At 42.5% G+C, this 19348-nt stretch overlaps 3 protein-coding genes across 4 annotated transcripts; 2 read left to right on the forward strand and 1 right to left on the reverse strand.

Annotated features, from left to right (window-relative positions):
• The first annotated feature begins 270 nt into the window (after positions 1-270).
• Positions 271-3829, forward strand: LOC115821350 (keratin, type II cytoskeletal 8). Its single transcript, XM_030785175.1, has 9 exons — positions 271-567; positions 1187-1395; positions 1846-1906; positions 2132-2227; positions 2351-2515; positions 2768-2893; positions 3089-3309; positions 3411-3457; positions 3735-3829. The coding sequence occupies exons 1-9, from the start codon at positions 271-273 to the stop codon at positions 3827-3829; spliced, it is 1317 nt and encodes a 438-aa protein (XP_030641035.1).
• A 6283-nt stretch (positions 3830-10112) lies between these two features.
• On the forward strand, positions 10113-15070 carry LOC115821351 (NACHT, LRR and PYD domains-containing protein 12). The gene is made up of 9 exons (XM_030785177.1): positions 10113-10158; positions 10379-11996; positions 12103-12264; positions 12583-12753; positions 12878-13051; positions 13694-13867; positions 14004-14177; positions 14313-14480; positions 14764-15070. Exons 1-9 carry the CDS (start codon positions 10113-10115, stop codon positions 14831-14833), a joined length of 2757 nt encoding a protein of 918 aa, XP_030641037.1. The 3' UTR covers positions 14834-15070.
• An 894-nt stretch (positions 15071-15964) lies between these two features.
• On the reverse strand, positions 15965-19348 carry gpd1a (glycerol-3-phosphate dehydrogenase 1a). Of its 2 annotated transcripts, none has more exons than XM_030784082.1 (8): positions 19271-19348; positions 18177-18354; positions 17832-17903; positions 17341-17479; positions 17116-17228; positions 16570-16806; positions 16285-16391; positions 15965-16093 (listed from the first exon to the last, which is right to left on the reverse strand). In XM_030784082.1, exons 1-8 carry the CDS (start codon positions 19312-19314, stop codon positions 15997-15999), a joined length of 987 nt encoding a protein of 328 aa, XP_030639942.1. In that variant the 5' UTR covers positions 19315-19348; the 3' UTR covers positions 15965-15996. The 2 variants fall into 2 exon arrangements, with proteins under 2 accessions (XP_030639942.1, XP_030639941.1); XM_030784081.1 differs by having other exon boundaries at positions 17832-17972.

Consider the following 19348-nt stretch of genomic DNA (forward strand, 5'->3'; position numbering starts at 1 on the left):
AAACTGGTTTTTCTAAAAGAGGAATGTAAGCATACTTTTTCTGTCCGTCTCTCTCTTTCACACACACACACACACACACACACACATACATATACACACACACACACACACACACACACAAGCCCCACCCCACAAAGCTCTTATAAGAGAGCATGTGCTCAAACCTCTCTGACATCCACATACACTCCGCTCAGCTTCTGTTTCTTTCCCATCCCTCTATTTTGCATCACATCTCTCTCTCTGTCTCTCCCTCTCTTTTCTGCGTCAGAAATGAGTGTGCACCGTAAACATCTGGTACCCATCAGCTCCGCCCGTGGAGGGCTGGCGAGACCATCTGCAGGCACGTACAGTAGCTTCTCTCTGGGTTCGTACCCCCGCGCATCGACGGCACCGCGTGCCAGACCCGGGAGCAGCGCGCTGGGGGTTCCCATCAGAGCAGTGTCCGTGAACAAAAGCCTCCTGACCCCTGTCAACGTGCAGGTGGACCCAACTGCACAGGCTGTGCGCACGCAAGAGAAGGAGCAAATTAAGACCCTCAACAACCGCTTCGCCTCCTTCATAGACAAGGTGAGCGTTCCTTTCTCCGGGCCTTTCCTTCTATTTCATTTTAGTTCACCTATATTGAGAGCCCTTGGAGTTAATGTCTACGCCTTGGAGCAAGTTTAAATTCACTTTGGTACTTTTTTGACTTAAGAAAAGAATTTTGTTTTTGATAGAAGTTTTTTTTTTCTCTTTCTCGTCAAAGGGTAGTTATTTATTCATATATTGACTGAAGGTGCAGCAACAACTTTGGTTTGAGCATGTTTCCCAGAGCAAAGGGACTGAGAGAAGCCTAAAACAATCTTGTATAGTGTAGATTTACATATATTTTATTCTTAATGTGACATTTGTTTTACCTATATCGAGCAAGCAATGAGTTTGTAGGTTTGTAAATGTGTGAAACCGACGCTCTGGGAGTTTGACCAATGTGGTAGCGCAGAAAGAGCAGGGCTTGAATCCATTGTTTCTCAGCCTGAAGAATTTTTATGTCAATGTTAAGTAACTGCTGTCAAAATCAGCATCAACATCCATGTCAGTCTCATCATGTCACAATTACAACAACTTCTGTCATAACACAAGAAGGGAGACCAACCAGCCAGGGCAGTTTTTTTTTTAGCAAGTAAATATTCCACTATCTCCCTGTCAGGTGCGTATCCTGGAGCAGGAGAATACGATGCTTGAAACCCAGTGGAAGTTGTTGCAGACTCAGACTAAGGCAGACTCCAAGCTTGATCCCATGATGCAACACTACATCAGGAGTCTCAAGAGCCAGCTGGATGCTGCTGACAGGGACAAGAAACTTCTGGAAGCCGAGCTGAGTGAGGCTCACAGACGTGTGGAGGAGAGCAAGCAGAGGTAAGCCTAATTCCAGGCTCTCTGAGCACTGACCCTAATGATAACCATCAATGTTAGATGTAGGTCTAGGTAAGCAAGGCGATTTAAACCATCTACAGCTGGGTCTCGGCTTTATCTGAAACCTACTGTTCATTGCCTAGACCGACCTTCTAAACAAATACTGAGCGAGTAGGCTAAACCTAGGCCTTAAACCATCACCACCAGGTGCCAGAACCTAATTATTAACCAATGACCATAACTACACCCTAAGACACAACAGCAGAGACAAGTGCAGGAAACACCGGATTTAGTCCTACCCTTAATCACTAACGATAACCGCCGATGGCAATTATCGTTAGTGACTGGGGTGTAAGGTATGACCTTTAAACCCGAGTGTCTCTTATATTCAGTGAAGAACAAGAAAAATCTCATGGCAATTATGTGAAATTATGTAACTGAACTTGTTTACAGGTATGAGGATGAAATCAATAAAAGAAACACAGCAGAAAATGAATTTGTTCTTCTAAAGAAGGTATGTGATACACAAACATGTACAAATATGGTCTGTCACTGACTGTATGAGGGATTCACTTGAAGGTGTTTTTAAAACATTTCTGCATTCTGGGGTGAAGTCCCATTTTTGTTCTTAATCACTTCTGTGACTTACGTCATTTTGTGTTTGAGTGCTGGAGATACTTTTGTGCATTAAGGACAACAGAACGACCCGAACTTGTTTCATCATTATCTGTCTCTGCAGGACGTTGATTCCGGTTACCTGAGTAAATCATCACTGGAGGACCAAATGGCTGCTGTTCTTGATGATCTGAAATTTTTAAAGAGCTTCTATGATCAGGTAACACATACAAATGCCTACAAAAGTAGTTATAACTGTCAACCTCCTCATAACACCATGAGCCCCTATTTCTCTCACTCTCTCTCTCTCTCTCCCCCTCTCTTTCCATGCTTCTTTCTTCAGGAACTGCTTGAACTGAAGGAGGACCTGAAGAGCACATCGGTGGTGGTGGAGATGGATAACAGCAGACAGCTGAACATGGAGCAGATTGTGTCTGATGTCAAGCACCAGTATGAAGACATTTCAAAACGCAGTCGACAGGAAACGGAGGAGTGGTACAAGAACAAAGTGAGTGACATTCACAAACACATTTTTCTCTACACACATCCCAAAACAGCCACAGGTACTCATTCACAGTTATACATTCATTTAGAGATGTATACTCACAACCATAGACTGTAGCCATAGAAATAACAACCAATCAATTGGGTGTCATGTGCTTCATGGTTAGGTTTGGAAAACTTCATCAAAACTGTACACTCAAGTGTATTGCTATGTGTATCGCTGATTTTGTGACGGGTATTTTTCTCTTATGTCCAGTTTGAACTGGCCTCGTCCAAGTCTGAGCAGTATAAGACCGAGCTGCAAGGTGCTAAGACCCAAATCGCAGACCTGAAGCGCGCAATCATGCGCTTAAAGAACGAAATGACATCCATCAAAGGACAGGTCAGCACAAACTCACCGCGTTGGTCGGCCTAAGAACCTTCGACAATGCCATGGCAACAAGCATCCAGAGCATGTTAATTTAATTTAATTTAATTTAATATTTAATTAGCTGGTCTCGGAAACTCATAGACTGGCAACTGAGATGCTAAGCTAACCGCTGTCAGCTAACCTCAAATCCACCGTGACTCCCTGCAGTGTGATGTAGTGGATGGACAGGTCTGTGAGGCGGAGGACCGCGGCCAAAGGTCGGTGAAGGACGCCCAGCATCAGATTGATGAGCTGGAGGCAGCGCTGCAGACAGCCAAGAAAGACATGGCTAAACAAGTCCGCGATTACCAGGAACTGATGAATCTCAAACTAGCCCTTGACATTGAAATCGCAACTTACAAGAGACTGCTGGAGGGAGAGGAGAAAAGGTGAGAGTTTTTAACAAAGATCAGTCATTTACACAAGCTACTCGGGATACGTATTAGATTAATTTGCACTGATGACTAATTTTCCACCTGTCACCCACTAGGTTAAATCAGGATTCCGTAATCAGCGTTCAGACTGTTCCCAAACAGAGTGAGTATTTGAATTCCAAAACGTGTCACATTTTAGTATCATATATGTCTATCAAATAGGATTCATGCATTTTTTCAACACATATTTATCATCATGACTTAATAATTTATCAAAGAAATGAGATGAATCAGAGTTGAACAAAAACAACAAATTACAGAGTAATACACAAGTGTACATGCCTATATAACATAATACAACATATTACAGTGTAATATACAAGCATACAGGAAATAGTGTAATCTTTATAATTTAAGCTAGTTTATTTTCTTTTTCCAAGGCCTCAAAATCCAAAAACCTGCCCCTGGACACAAAGTTCTGATTAAGATGGTCCAAACTCAGGATGAAGTCATTTCAAAAGGGCAACTGCAATAACTATGTCCAGACTAAGAAATTATATGTACTCTCTATGGCAACCAGCCACCCCCTCTCCCCTCACCCTCATAGGCAGAAACACAGCATGACCAAGACACACAAAAACCCATCAGGATTGTGAAGACTGTAAACAAAGTGTTTCTTTGCCTTTGAGCAACTTCAAGAGTGATTTACTCTTTAAAGATGTAAAACTTTAGAACTTAACCAGCCTGGTAGTTTAATATTAATTTTGAGAATGATGTAGATAGAAAAGACACACAATAATCAAATTGGTTTGGTAATTTAATATTAATTTTGATAACTATGTAAAAAAAAAAGTTACAGTGTAACAATAACAAAAGTTTAAATGTAATTTGAAATACTGCCAGTGGATATCCAAATAATAAGACATCCAAAAAATACACCTCTTTGTGTGCTCTTTGTTTTTACAGATATTTTGATTTTTACTGGGAGGAAGATATTAATATATTTGGTGCTTTGGCTTTGGTTCAATCTAAGAGTCTATTTTTTTTTTATCACATCTTAAAACTGTATATGAATTTCCATCATTTAAGAAATACTGCTGGCTATGACTGTCATTATGGATTAATACTCTTTATGTGGTATTAGGGAAGACTGAATTTGTTTGAAGTTTTTATAATTTAATGTATGTCCACCTCTAAGATAAATATCACGCAAATAAATAATATTTGTATCTGTCCAATGCCTCAGAAACATTCATTTGTTCTTGGTAATAATATTTCTATTATTCAAAATATTCGTTTTTTGGGGGAAAACTGTGAACGGCAGTCTTACTCCACATTCTGACAGAACCATATACCTTTTTGCTCCTCTAGGCAAGTTCTCAGCCTAACAATTTTTTGTACATTCCTGTGATCACACACACACACACACACACACACACACACACACACACACACACACACAGTCGTAATTCTTTTCATTCTCTTCATTCCACCTTGACTAAACACAGTGCCTGAACACTGCAGTCTTTATTTATCTTTATTTATTTTTCTCTTTATGCTGTTCCTTTAATTGCCTTTCGTTGCCTTTTTCATTCTACGAAGCTGACTCGAAGAGATACGCACAAGAATTCCAATGTACCTGTACTGTCCTGTACCTGCGCAAATGGCAATAAATCTCTTGAATCTTGAATCTCGGCACACCCTCTTGTGACTGTCCAGCGGTGTCTTAATGTATCACTGACGTCCCATTATCGGTGTACAAGTTTCTGTGTTGACTGCACACCAGAAACATGCTGTACAAAAACAAAATCACACATCACTGACGTGTTGCATCACTTAAACTGTAGCACCTGTTATTTATTTACTTATTGTTTCATTTGAGGGAGCAGAGTCTTCTGCACAACAGGTATTGCAAGGTAATAATGATGTTCTCACGTATACAGACAACAGAACAACAGAACAGTTCTCTGGTCACAGACTTTCACAAAAGAGTTCACATATGCCACAGCTGGTGCCATTGGCTCTTTGTAATGTGTACTCCCTGCGTGGCCACACGTGTATCCGAGAGGTCAAATAGTTAGTCAGAATTTTGTTGTGCAAGCGTGCTGAATTTCAGGTGTGCTTTTGATGTCTGTAGACGGTCGTGATCGTCATATTGTTGTTGACACACTTAAAGCTTGAAGAGCTGTAGGTTTACACGTGAAAGATACAGGTCATACATTCCCGTGCTTATCACTCAGATGTCTTGGTACAGTCAATAGCATTCCTGGTCTCCTCCTTTCCAAACAAAAATAAACAATGGCATCCCTGACTAATCTTCTTGCAATCACAATGCCGTTCACAAGCGTCAAATGGTGTCTAGACACCAAAAGGCCTGAGAATTAAATGAAGCAAACTTAAAAGAAATTCTGCCACTCCTGTCAAAATATTGGTCGTACGTCAGACAAATTTAGATCAGTAGGTTGTGGTCTACAACCACCTTACAGTAAAGGAAGGGAACAAGAAGTCCACGAAACTGAATTTGGAGCAAATGCTGACCGCCTCAGCATGGTACTCAGCATATGACAAAGCGTCACATAATGGTAACATACTATCCAGACAGCTTTGGCGAATTGAAAATGCGTAATGACAGTGGATTTTGTTGTTTATGACACAATGCATACCTTCAAATTCCGGTCAGGTTGAAGCCTCAACGAGATGTGTTCTGACCTTGTGTCATGTGATCAATCTGGCGGTTTATATCACAGCGTAGATTAAACTGCAGTTGGTTTCACCTGAATATTAAAGCTTTCTGGGATGTCTGGATACAGTTTGAGTGCCACATCTCCAACACATGTGTTTATGTGTTGAATGTGTGTGTAAGCTTGTATTCTGGTGAAGTGTTTGTGTGGACAAAAAGGCAGGACAGTGATGTCTGAGTGAGTATGTAGAGGTGCGTGTATGTGTCGGTTCTCACACATTTTTGTCACAAATGCATGAGCTCCTTGCATGTCAAATTTGACCTAAGTGGAATGTCTATTTTTACTTCAAAGTCTCTCCTAACAGCACATTCTAACCGAGAGTATAACCATAAAAGGAGCACACAGTGTTGCCAAAGATGTACAAAGTTATGATGGTCTATAGTGCAGAGTATTTTAGCAGACTGCCCCACATTAATAGTATAGTCCTAACGCATGCTATAACGCACGCACCCTCACACGCAGGTGTATAGGCACATTATGACAATACAAAGTATTAATGTCACAGTCATGCCATCCAGCCTCACAGATAAAATGTTATTTTATGGTTAGGTTTTGAACTTTTGAGTTCATTAGAAATAGTCACTCATTGGCTACAAGTTATAGACAATGACAGCTGGGAAAAGAAGAGAGCGTCATAATTATTGATCAGTTTCGTGGTTACCTGTTTGGGGTGGAGCCGAATCCGAATACGGTATTCGGCACAGCAGAAATAGTGGGGTTTTACGAATATCTATTTCGTACAAATATTAAAAAAATTATTTGTTTTCGGGAAAAAATAAATCATGGCAAATAGCAGGTGTTCCTCATAACTGTGAGCGCTGTGGGTATTTGTGCTCCGCCTGCCTGTGCTGACGCGACAGGAAGACAATAGTACAGTACTCGGGGGGGGGGGGGGAGGAGAGGCGCAACCTTACTAAAATATAGAAAAAACGTAGTACATTGCCACGGCACTATCTTGTTTAGATTAGGTTTTTTATTACTATGTTTTTACCTTCACTACTTTGCTGAGGTACTTTATAATAACGTTACTTGTTTTGGGTTTTCCTGTGATATGTGAAGCGGAGTTTGTTTGACCGGGAGGAGGAGATTAGCCTACGTAAACTCTGGCAGTGCAGTTACTAGCTAGTTCACCTAGACGCTGTGCTCAGTGTTCAGTCAGCCTGTATGTCACACGGTTGCAGATATCACACTGGAGAAATAGAGCGCTATTTATAGCTATTCTAGCAACAGTGTTCACAAAGGCATTTATTAGTTTAGTGTTTAGTTCACTGGTTTGAGTGTGGATTAGGAGCTGAATGTTTTAAAATGATTTTCTTTTCAATGATGTTTATGGTTCTATGTTTGTTGCTGGGTTTATTAAAGCCATAAACCAATGTTACATTGAAGTGTTCATATTTATTATAATAGTTCATGTCTAATAATTATTATAATAGTGTATTGAAGAACACTTATATTAACACTTAAATATCCTAAAATTAGAAGTGTAATAAAAACTAAAACAGGATTGTTACGCCTATCTCCACTTTTATTCGAATACAAATACAAATAATTTTGCTGCATCAACAAATACAGATACAAATACAAATACTGAGCTCTCTGCACATCCTTCTTACCTAATACTGTGGTAATTTTGTGTTTCCATTTGCTCCTGTATGTACGATTATTGATTACTCCAACATGTTTAATGACATAGCAGATACTGTGAGATCTATTTCTTGTTCTAAACAGCCAAATCTGTTTGACATTAAATGTTACTCTGTGTGTCGGTGATGTAAAATAATTTTCTCTGCCATACAGACGATGCTGTTCACAAGGAGTCACTATCGCTGGGAATGCGCAGGTGTAAAAGAAAGGACAGAGTTTCCTCCGTTTTATAAAGGTCATCACCCGACATATGTCTATGGGATTAAGGAGCCTGACAACCTGGCCAGTGCATCAAAGCCAACACGACCACAACCTGAGGTCGTCACAGCTTTCTTCAGACTCAAAAGGACAACAGACTGTGAGTCAAAAGGGGGATGTGTGGAACAATAATACAAAAAACATTAGCTATACATATATTGAAGTATCTCCATTTTAGCTGCGACGTGATATAAAAGAGGAAGACGAGGCCCCATTGAAATGAATGCGTTTATGCATGACTGTATGTACCTAGCTGTTTTCTCCACGTAGTTTAAAGGTAATAATTGGATTTGTGTTTCTTTTTAAATGCCCTCATTTATTGTTTTCTGCTTGCCTTGTAAGGAAGTGCGTGTGTTCAGCACACATACTCTTCTACTTCTTCCCCTGTTTGAATGCAAAAGGGGATGGAGGAGCATGTCCAGGAATCAGTATGTATGTAGCATAGGAATAGACTGAGTGACCACATATAATGAGATGTTGATCAAATGGCAGGTCACATCTTCTGAGAATGAAACCAAAAGGAGGACAGCGCTGCGGCTGGTCTGACCTGAAAAGAGTGATGCTTTGCAGTATATGAGCATCAAAGCAGAGGGCTTAGAGATGTTGGCAACGGATCGGCAGATCAGTTTACGCATACCTGGTCTCCTCCCTTCTGAGCAGACACAAATAACGTCAGTCAATCGATCACAAACAATCCCTGGCTATTCTTGTTATAACCACAAGATCTTGTTATAATGCTGTTCACAAGTGCTGTCTAGACACCAAAAAATTTGGATGCTGATCTGAGACAGGGACCAGTGTGAGAGAGAACTATCCTTCTGAGAGAAGCTCATTAACATATGATCGTATGTTTGGACTAAGGTCTTGCTAAACTAGTAATGGCATGACATGTTCAGAATTGAAAGGCTGGGATGGAAAAAATGAGAATACGTGTTATCAGGATATGAAATGTAATATAGAGACTGATCTCTGCATAGCACCAGCTCTCAGGCCTACTCTGCTGACTTGTGAAGTGCGTTTCGTGTGCTGGATTTTAATTTTACGACATGCCACTTGTTGACAATAAATTCATCTTTGACTTTCAGCTGTGCCTTCCTGATGCCTTACATACAGTATGATCAAACTCTGTAATTTTCCCTTTAAAAGGTGAAAAAGCCAAGAGCATGGTGAAAAGGTCGGAGACAATACATCAAAGCTTGTACCCCCCCCCCCCCCCCCCACCAAAGAATAGAGCCATTGAGTAGAAACCTGTGGGAAAGAACAATCTGTGCATAGCAAAGGTTCAGGACCCTCACAGACACACAGAGACACACACAGGAGTCTTACTGTCAACCACTGCTCAAATGTAAACATTTAACAGTTTTCTTACATCATCAGAACTGAAAACCTGATCTACTGGACTCCCCGCCGTTCGCTGATAAATCATCAACAGGACGTTTTAACGTTTTAAGTATTGACATATTTGACCTAGATCGTAGATCATGAAGAATAATGCACAACTTCTGTGCAGAAGGGTATTTCTGATGAATGGGAAATAACTAAAAAGTAATACACTTTATAGTGTTGCTTAGGATCAGTGTTGTGTAGGTATCAAAATACGAGTTCACTGGAAGTTCGACTGGGGTTTCGCCTTGCAATACGAGATCAAATATTGAGCGGTACTGCCATCTAGCGCTGCAATTCAGTAACGTTAATAACTGGCCTACCAGGAAGAGCCGTTTTGAATACAGCTTTCTTTTTCTTTTTGTCTTTTCGTCCTTGAAGTAAACTATACGATCTTCCTTTAAAGAATGGATATGCATACCAAAAGACACACCTCGAACAGCTGCTAGACCGAAGAGAGAATTACATAGACGGTGCATAAAGACGCAGTCCGTAAAAAGTCCGTAAATGTCTAAATGCAAATCTGTTTACTACACGAGGTCTTTATTGTTTCCATATAAATCGTAGTAAGTACCTAACAAGGGAGTGTCTTGGACGATGGCCACGACTATCACAACACACTTAACAGTATATTTCACAAAGCACTTCCGACTTCCCCTCTAAAAAAAATCCAAGCGATTACGGTGCACGTACACCGTGACTTCAAAAGCCTTCACAAATTTGGCATTCAGAGGGATCGGAGATCTTTTTTTTCTGTTGGTCGGGAATTTTACGTCTAGCCGCGCTTGGGACATGGCCACGCCACAGGACGCGAAAAACAAAAATGACGTTTTGTCCGGTAATCAATCGGTCTTCCTCTAGCCATACTATGCAGCAAAGATTATGCTGTCGAGTAACTTGGGAAAATGTACTCAAACCTCATGTAGTTTAAGCCTAAACCTAAAAAAAAACACTCGAATAAAATGCGTGCAGCTATAGTCAACTTTCTGTTACTTTTTGCTGTCACAATAAAGTTACGTTTTCTGTTGACTTCTCTTGCTAATCTTGTGTTTTACCAGATGTTCAGCGTCTGCACATGGAGACTGTGAAAGCCAAACTACAGAGTGAAACAACGCCCTCCTCCCTACTGGGTGGCCAGTCTGTGCCAGAACTTCTTCTCAACAACTACTACTTACCCGTGTCAGTGAGTGAGGATGGAAGTGAATGTCTTGAGCTAGACTCAGAGATGTGCTCAACTGTGGAAGAGTTTCTCTCACAGGCATTTTCTCCAGACAGTGAGGGCTGCAGGATTGTTCTGTACGGAACTGTCGGTGTTGGCAAGACCACAGCGACTGAGTGGCTCCTTAAGGATTGGGCCAGTGGCGCGTGCCTGCAGCAATACACGCTGTTGCTGAAAGTATGCGCGAGGGAGATGAACAAACCTGCAGAGGAGTTCAGCCTGCAAAACCTGCTGCTTCGCGCGCACGCACACCTCACAGCTGAGTTTCTCTCCCTTGCCTTCCAGAGGCCCAACACTCTGCTCCTCATACTTGATGGGCTGGAGAACTGCCAAAACCTTTCGGACGTCTCTGGGTTGATCTCCGACCCACTGCAGAAAGCATCTGCCTCAGTGCTACTTGCCAGCCTGCTGAAGGGCTCTCTGCTGCCCGCTGCCTCTGTGTTGGTAACGTCAAGAGAACCAGTCAGTCTGGAGCCTGTGCAGTGTGTGCAGGTACTGGGTTTCTCTGAGGTCCAGTGGAGAACCTTCTTCCAGCGGTTCTTCAGCGAAAAAGATGGGGCCGCACGGGTCTTCCAGCACTGCAAGCAGACCCTTGGAGTGCAGGATCTGTGCGTGTGTCCTGCATTTTGCTGGACGCTGTGCAGTGTGTTTAAAACCCAGCTACAGTCGGGGGAGGAGTTCCCTCAGACTCTCACCCAGCTCCTCAGCATGATCACAGTTAAACTACTACAGGAGCAGGGAATGTGTGAGGAACGGAGAAGAGTTCTTCTGATTGGTCTAGGGAGACTAGCCAACCAGTGTACTCCTTTCACAAACTACACCAGCTCCCAGTACACACATAGTACCTTCTCAACTAGTCACATCATTGCGTGTGGTCTGCAGGATCTCTTAGATTCCCAAAAGCTCTTTGCATTCATTCGTATGACCCATGATGTTGCCACCTCTGATGGAACGTTCTGCTTCCTCTCTCCCGTAATGCAAGAGTTTCTCGTGGCGCTTTCTTTCTACTTAGACCAATCAGGGCCTGACGAGGGCAAGGCAGTGGTCGGGCGCTCGGGCCTCTGCGATGCGTTTCTGGCCGGGCTCTCCGATCCATCGCAACGGAAGCTTCTGGAAGGCTCTGTGGGGGTTTTCAGAAGTGAACGCGTCTCCGAGTTCCGTGATTGGCTGAGGGACAAAGCAGTTGAGGTGTTACAGGGTTTCGCAAAGGAGGAGCACATCAACTGCATGCGCCTCCTGCAGCACACCCAAGACCCAAGACTAATCAGAGAGAGCGTCCAACCCAACAGCTGGAGGACTTTAAGTTACAGTCACCTGCAGGACCGAGACTACGCAACGCTGTCGTATGTGACGAGCTGTTTGGAGGAAGTTAGGGAACTGAACTTGTACGGAAGCTCCTTAACGGAACAGCAGGTGCTCGCTCTTACACCCGCGCTTCGTCTGGCGCACTCCATCACGTGAGTTTTATCCATAAATTCGTATTAAAGTGTGTGTTCAATCAAAAAGTTTTGTTTTTTTTTACCCTCTAGGAAAGCCTTCATCATGTTGTCTCTGTGCTCTAAGTCTTTCTCAGAGCACACTCAGCCCGGCTGTGGTAAGGCAGCTAGCAGCAGCATTGAGCGACAGCCATGTGACCGATTTGGATCTGTCCTCGACCAAACTGGGAGACGCAGGAGCGGACGTCCTCTTCCCAGGACTCACCCATTCGGATCTGTCGAAACTCAAGTATGATCGCATGCTTAAACTTGAACTTAAAATTACTTACTTTAATATTTATTATTGTTATATTGACTCTCTGTTCCTTTACCTATACGTAGCTTTATACTTTTTCTTTTCTTATTTAATTTTATACTGATATTTAGCTTTATGTTTGCACGGTTGTTGGAGTTGTCGCAATAAGTCTCACTGCTGTTGCACAGTCAAGCGTGAGAAAAATAAATCTCTTGAATCTTGAAAACATGTCAGTAAAACATACTCATTTAGCGAAAGGGTAAAACAAGTTTAGTCTGTGTTGAAATCCCCTCCCTGTGAATGTGTTTTTAGGTTATCGGCATGTGCATTGACGGAGGCATGCGGTAAATCACTGGCTATTATGTTGGCTGGTGGTTCTAAGCTGCGGATATTAGACCTGAGAGCAAATGACCTGCGGGATCAAGGTCTCATTCCTCTTTGTGATATGCTCCGCAGCACTCATTGCAAACTGCAGGAGCTCTGGTACAGGCTCACACACACACACACACACACACACACGCAAACATTGATTTCGATGCTGGTGCATCAGTGACATAGCCTAATTTGTGTGTGTGTGTGTGTGTGTGTGTGTGTGTGTATTCTGTAGTCTTGACAGTTGTGAACTAACAGTTGCGTCAATGCCAGCATTGGCCTCTGCTCTGACTGGTGGTCTCTCAGGACTGAAGAGTCTGGACTTGATGAGGAACTCAGTCACTGACCAGGGAGTGCAGTCCCTCTCCCATGCGTTACAGGAGGGAAACTGCAGCCTGACCACTCTGAGGTAACGGTCTTCATTGCATATCCTGTACACAGTGAGGTAATCCTTTACAACACGTACATTGACCAACGGTACTCAAACTCTCTACAACAAATACTCTGCACACATAGAGGGGAGACTACATCATACATCTTGAATACATACCAAAACAGCAAACAATGAACTTTTTAAACCTTAAACCTGTAACATTAACACTCTTCTTTATCTGCTCACATTTCCTCTCCAATTTGGAATATCCAGTTACTTGAAATCTCCCCTTCATACGGCAGCCACATCTGGTGAATATGAACCCAGCCAATCACTGCTGTTTTCTCTCTGAGAGCTGTGTGGTCAAGAAAAGTAATAGTGTTGGAGGAGAGGAGTGGTCACCTCTTTCAGCAACTGAATTGGCAGAGAGAGACAGAGAGAGAGAGAGAGAGAGAGAGTCCCTGGCTGACACCACTGCCCAGATAAACAGGACTGGTCACATTCTTTTAGAAGCTGTCCTTAATCACTCTACTGATCGTTGCAGTCTAAGGTTCATGACCCTCCACAGAGCCCTGGCTAAATACCTTCAATTAGCCGAAGATAGAATTGCACATCTCGGTGATCTACAGAGAGTTTCAGGCAGATGTATTTTCATACGCATGTTGCTGTGCCCCGTAGGTTGTTTGATTGCGAGTTAACTGGCTCCTGTTGCTCTGCTCTGGCTGCTGCTCTTCAGTCGGCAAACTGTTCTCTGACTGACCTGGAGCTGTCAGTCAATGAACTCGGCGAATCAGGAGCCATGCTCATCTGTGACGCCCTCAAATCACCCAACTGTTCTTTGGAGAAACTAAGGTGTGTGAGTGCATATTGTCCGTTCATTACCCCAAACTGCAAAAAACGCCCTTTATCTTTTTTTGTTGCTTCTTTTAGTATTTCTTAGGAATCGTTTCACTGGTAGCCACTGATGTGTGTGTGTGTGTGTGTGCAGTATTGTGAGGTGTGAGCTGACTGAAGCAAACTTCAGGGCTTTGGGAAGTGCATTGGTGTCAGGAATCTGTAAACTGAAGGAACTTTCAGTCGGACTCAACAGAGTTGGAGACAGTGGAGCAAAACACCTGTGGACTGCCCTCAAACACACACACTGTAAACTCGAGCTACTAGAGTAAGTAACATAACCATTTTGAATCAGCAGCCGAAAGCCATTCGCAATACGATTCAAACTACGGTTTCTCAGACAGTTTTAGGGTTGTGTGTTGTCTCTGTTTGGTAACTCCTGTTGCTTACCATCTTCACACAGTGTTGAGATGCTGGACCTGACGGATAACTGCGTTGAGGAGTTGTGTGAAGCAGTCGCTGCTAGCAACACTCTCTCAACGCTCATCCTGAAGAACAACAAGCTCACCGATTCCTCGGTTCTGCCCTTGGTCAAAATGATGCAGGATCGACAGGCAATGCAGGAACTTAAGTAAGCAGCGTACGCCTGAATACTTTCCACTGACATACAGACAAATTTCCCAATCCTGTTCCTGCCAACCTAGAGCTTTGCACATTTTAGGTCTTAACACAACTGAGATCATTAGCTGTAGAATCTACTAGCCGTGGTAGAATTGGGTGAGTCACAGGTGAACAGGGTCGGGGAAGCACTGTTAAGACGGTATTAGGTTTAATGTTACTACGTACTCCCTGCGCACTTTAATATTTTACATGCTTAATATTGTGTTCTCTTTGTCTCTTTTGCTCTCTCTTAGCCTGCAGTATAACGAATTCAGCGAAGATGTGTTTGAGCAAATGGACACCTGCCCAAAGATCAGATACTGATTCCACACATTTCCTGCCCTTCTGGTCCATAAATGTTCACAACTGGTTCTCAGAGGGAAGCTCTGGAATCATTTTATGTCATTGTTAGTCATTGTTAGCTTCAAGCCTCGCGCCACATCACTGGGTGTATCCTTCTGTAAGCCTTGGTTAGTGTTACAGATTTGTTCCTTCCAGTTCACAGACCAATTCTGTTGAGCGGTAAACATTATCAATACTACCCAGACATAAGCCTTTATAACCCCACCTACCATTTCATCATTGTTGTCATAGCTTAATGTAATTGTATGCATATTATCAAGACATGTGCTAAGGGAAGCTTTGTGTTCTCCACCTCCTCTTTCAGAGAGGGCTTCAGCCTGGCAAATTAAACCATTTTTTAAAAAGTAAACAGTTCCTGCATTTGTTCATTTGTTTTTGTTTTTTTTCCTTGCACGGTGGGTGGTTTAATATGCTATTAAACCACAACCAAATTGGTTTCTTAATACCATTATTTTGTTTATATAACATGTTGATTATTTAAATGCCACTTACAGTGTGCTGATTCAGAAGATACAATAGATAATAGCACAAGTTGCACAAACACATGGAAAAGACGTCGGCCTTTGGACAAAAAAAAAACAAAAAAAACTGAAAACAAACAGGAAGGTGTCAGTAATATATAGATCATTATTTATTTTACAGCCAGGTTATGGAGAATATTGGCGAATTACAAATACTCAGTGCACTCTGTGCACTGTTCTTTTCTAGGCAGGATGTGGAGTAGTCTTTGGCCTTGAACGGTTCACAGAATAGAAGAACAGGGAGGATTTGGTATTTAAGGCTCCACAAACACTACAGGCCCTAAGAGACACAACCATGAATCCAAAGAGCTACGCAAAGACACAGAAACAAAGACACACGGGCAGTCTTTGTGGTTCTTGTAGTGTTACAAACACAGAAACACATGTAGTCTTTGTTCCTGTTCTGTATAGCTACTCTGTGCTGAATCTAGAATGGTCTGAGCAGCCACAATGCCAACACCAGATTCTGCACTGAGCTTGGCTATGGACTGGAGCCATAACTCTGAATGGGGACGTAAAGAGCTTTCTTTTTCTCTCTCTCTCTCTCTAAGAGACACACACAAACACACACACACACACACACATCTCAGGCAGCTGCTCCCCTCACATGTGTTCTGGATGGTTCTTTAAGCAATCAATGAACTCAGTTACTGGATGACCTTGATAACAGATTTTGTACACTGCATTAAAGAGAGGAAACCTGCAGGAAAAGAGAGAGAAAGAGAGAAGGCAAAAAGTAAGCCACTGGGAAAGTGAAGAGAGAAAGTCACATAAAACATACCTTGATTTCTAAATGGTTTTTTTGCCCTAGCCTGGGGTAAAACTTACAGTACAGGCAGTGCCATGATAAATTATACTAATAATAATGTAACATAATGGAGAAACTCTCACTTGTCCAGGAGGTTTCTGTGTTTCAGGATGAGGTGGACTTCAGTGGCTGTGGCTGGACCCTGGAGCTTCTGACCATTCAGCATCTCCTTCTCCAACTCTTCTAGAGACTGCACAGACAAAACACACATACTCTCCTATAGCAGCGCTAACTTAAAAAACCAAAACGGAAAGCTTATGGGGAGTCTAAAGAAGAGATGATGCAAACCATACTTCTATCATTTATGAGAGAGATAAAAGAGAGAGAAATAATTCCTCTCCATTCAAAGTCAGAGCGCTTCCTCTTACCTTTCCGGTTTTGGCGAAGGCTTCGGCTACCTTGCGATTGCGTCCTCCGTAGCACGTGGTGATGAGGTCGGCCACGCCGCAGCTCTCCAGGAAGGTTGCGGGGGAAACGGGGCCGGCAGTGCAGAAGAGCCGGGCGAAGGCGATCATCTCCATCAGCCCGAGTCGGATAACCGCAGCTTTTGTGTTGTCACCGTAGCCCAAGCCATCGCAAAAACCTGCCCCTACCGCCACGATGTTCTACAGGAATAATGGGAGGCAGTCAAGGGATGTTTCAAAGGGTTCTTTCAACACAATATATACATGTGTGTGCAGTGACCCCTACTGGAAACTTCATGCAATGACAGCTCTCTTGAACAATCAACCTTGGTACGCCTACACACAGCAATAGTCATTATACATTGAAGCAGTGACAGGGAACCCCCACCCTCCAGTATAGAAAAGAAAATCTAATTTAGCTACGTAAGGTGCTGAAGAGCCTTAAAACTGGAAATTTGATTTGTGTAGTTTCATTTCTTTTTACTATAAGTGGGTGAAAGGTCACGTTACCTTCAGGGCACCACAAATCTCCACTACATCAGCCTCCTCGACCACCGTGACACGAAAGTGATCGGTCTGCATCAGTTCTTTCAGCAGTGTTCCCTGAGTCTTGTCCTTACAGCCTTACACACACACACACACACACACACACATACACACGAGAGAGAGAAATTTAATCCTGATACAGGGACCAAGGTGAAAAGCTTCAAAGGAAATTACGAAAACTGCCCCCACCTATAGTTGTCTCACAGAATTTCTCATCTGCCACTTCATTGGCAATGTTGGCTCCCATCAGAACACTCATGCTGATACCCAGCTTTTCCTTTATCACCTCAGATATCAGCTTCAGCCCATCTGGACCTTCATCAACCCCCTGACATATTTACAAACACACACACACACACACACACACACGTCACCCTTTGTCATCCTCTTTTTCAATGTAGGTCAAAAGTAAAGCAGTACAGAGGTCCTGTGGTTTGACAGTAGTATTACCACATACAGACTGCTGGGTGTGTTGTATTAATCACACAACCAACATTTTCATGAACAAAAGGAAATTAGTCAATAAGAGATTAAAAATGTAGAGAGAAAAAAAAAGGAAAACAAAGTTGAATGAAGAGAAGAGAAGAAAGTTAGTGAGAGCAGAGAAAGAAAGAAAGAAAGAAAGAAAGAAAGAAAGAAAGACAGAAGGACAGAAAAAGAAAAAGAGCAGGATGGAACACCTTGATAAGTGACATCCCCACTGCATCTTGTTTGATTTTCCCCTGTATGGTGTCACACACTCGACCGATGAACTGATGTGGAATCACAAACAGCAGAATGTCAGCACCACTCACAGCCTCTGTCACATCTGCCACAGCCACCTGAAAAAGAGAGAGAGAGAGAGAGAGAGAGAGAGAGAGAGAGAGCGTTATGCAATCATAAAGTAATTTATCAGACCTTGTCCAGCCATTTAGACTCATAAACTGGATACAGTGGGTTTTATCTACTCATGTAAACACTGGAGATTTCTCATACAAGTAATGAGTGTCAGTGCTGTTTTTACTGCTCCTTATGATTATTCTTACCACATTCTCAGGCAGTTTTCGTCCTGGAAGATATTTCACGTTTTCATGTTCTGTGTTTATGATCTCTGTTAGTTTCTTTCCATTGACCATCTCCTCGAACACCCACATATTCACCACAGAATCAAATTTTGCGTTCCGTGCTGCATTAAGTCCTACGATTTTAGCGATGGCTGAGCCCCTGATAGAGTGGATTAGAGAGAGAGAAAGGGGATACTAGATATACACCACATGCACTAGGCAAGGTGGAAGCAACTTAACACAGTAATCATGAGCACAGGTAGCCTGGTGAACGTTTCTGTTCACCCTCGTTCACCCTCTTTGCACCTGGATACGCAGCGTTCAAAAAATGTGGGTAGAAAGAAACGGCTTATTGTTGTTTTAAATCTTTTTCTGCAAAAGGCTACGCACCTTCTTAGGTGATGGGAGTAGGCTTTGATGGAACAAGAAAACATTAACATTACGTGCCTGATCATGAGTTTTAGCTTTGTCACGAGCCATTTGGGATTAAAGCTTTCATAAGCAGAAGTTTGAACATTGATGAATTCTCAAGTAAATCAAGGTACGCTGAGTCAGCACTCGTAAACATTGCAGCAATCTGGGTTTAAAATACGTTTCCACCGCATTTTGCTGATTTTCAGCTTGTCGACAAACTTGTACCGAAGTATTGGGAAGGGAAACTAACTAGTTTGACTGATTTGGTCAGGTGTTTTTAACATTTCACACATCAGCGTCTTGTTACCCTGCACCAGCGAAGGATTCTGGCCAGCCAAACAGCGAGCCTGTTGATTTCTTAAGGTTTTGCACACCTGTTGAGGCTGCCATACTGCCCAAAACAGACCTAAACACTTTGTATTCGTTTAAGAGAAATAAAATCGGTTGACCACCATTGGATCAGACGACAGTTCTTTTAAATCTCAAATTCCCCATTGTTAAAGCAGTTACACTATGTTACACCAGTAAAAGTTACACCGGTTTAAACAAATGAAATCGACAGACAGAAACGTTACGCTGACTGAGGTTGCAAAAGCCTAAATCAAAACTATTAATCAAACGAACTGCAAGAGGACAATAATACGCCGGAACCATTCTATTACCAGTTGCCAGAGCCAACGATGCACACTTTCTTCGGCGTAGTCATTGTGTTTTCAATTGGATATCGTTGCGTCTGTAAC

Source organism: Chanos chanos, chromosome 9, assembly GCF_902362185.1.
Source record: "Chanos chanos chromosome 9, fChaCha1.1, whole genome shotgun sequence".
In the NCBI taxonomy this organism is placed as follows: Eukaryota; Metazoa; Chordata; class Actinopteri; order Gonorynchiformes; family Chanidae; genus Chanos; species Chanos chanos.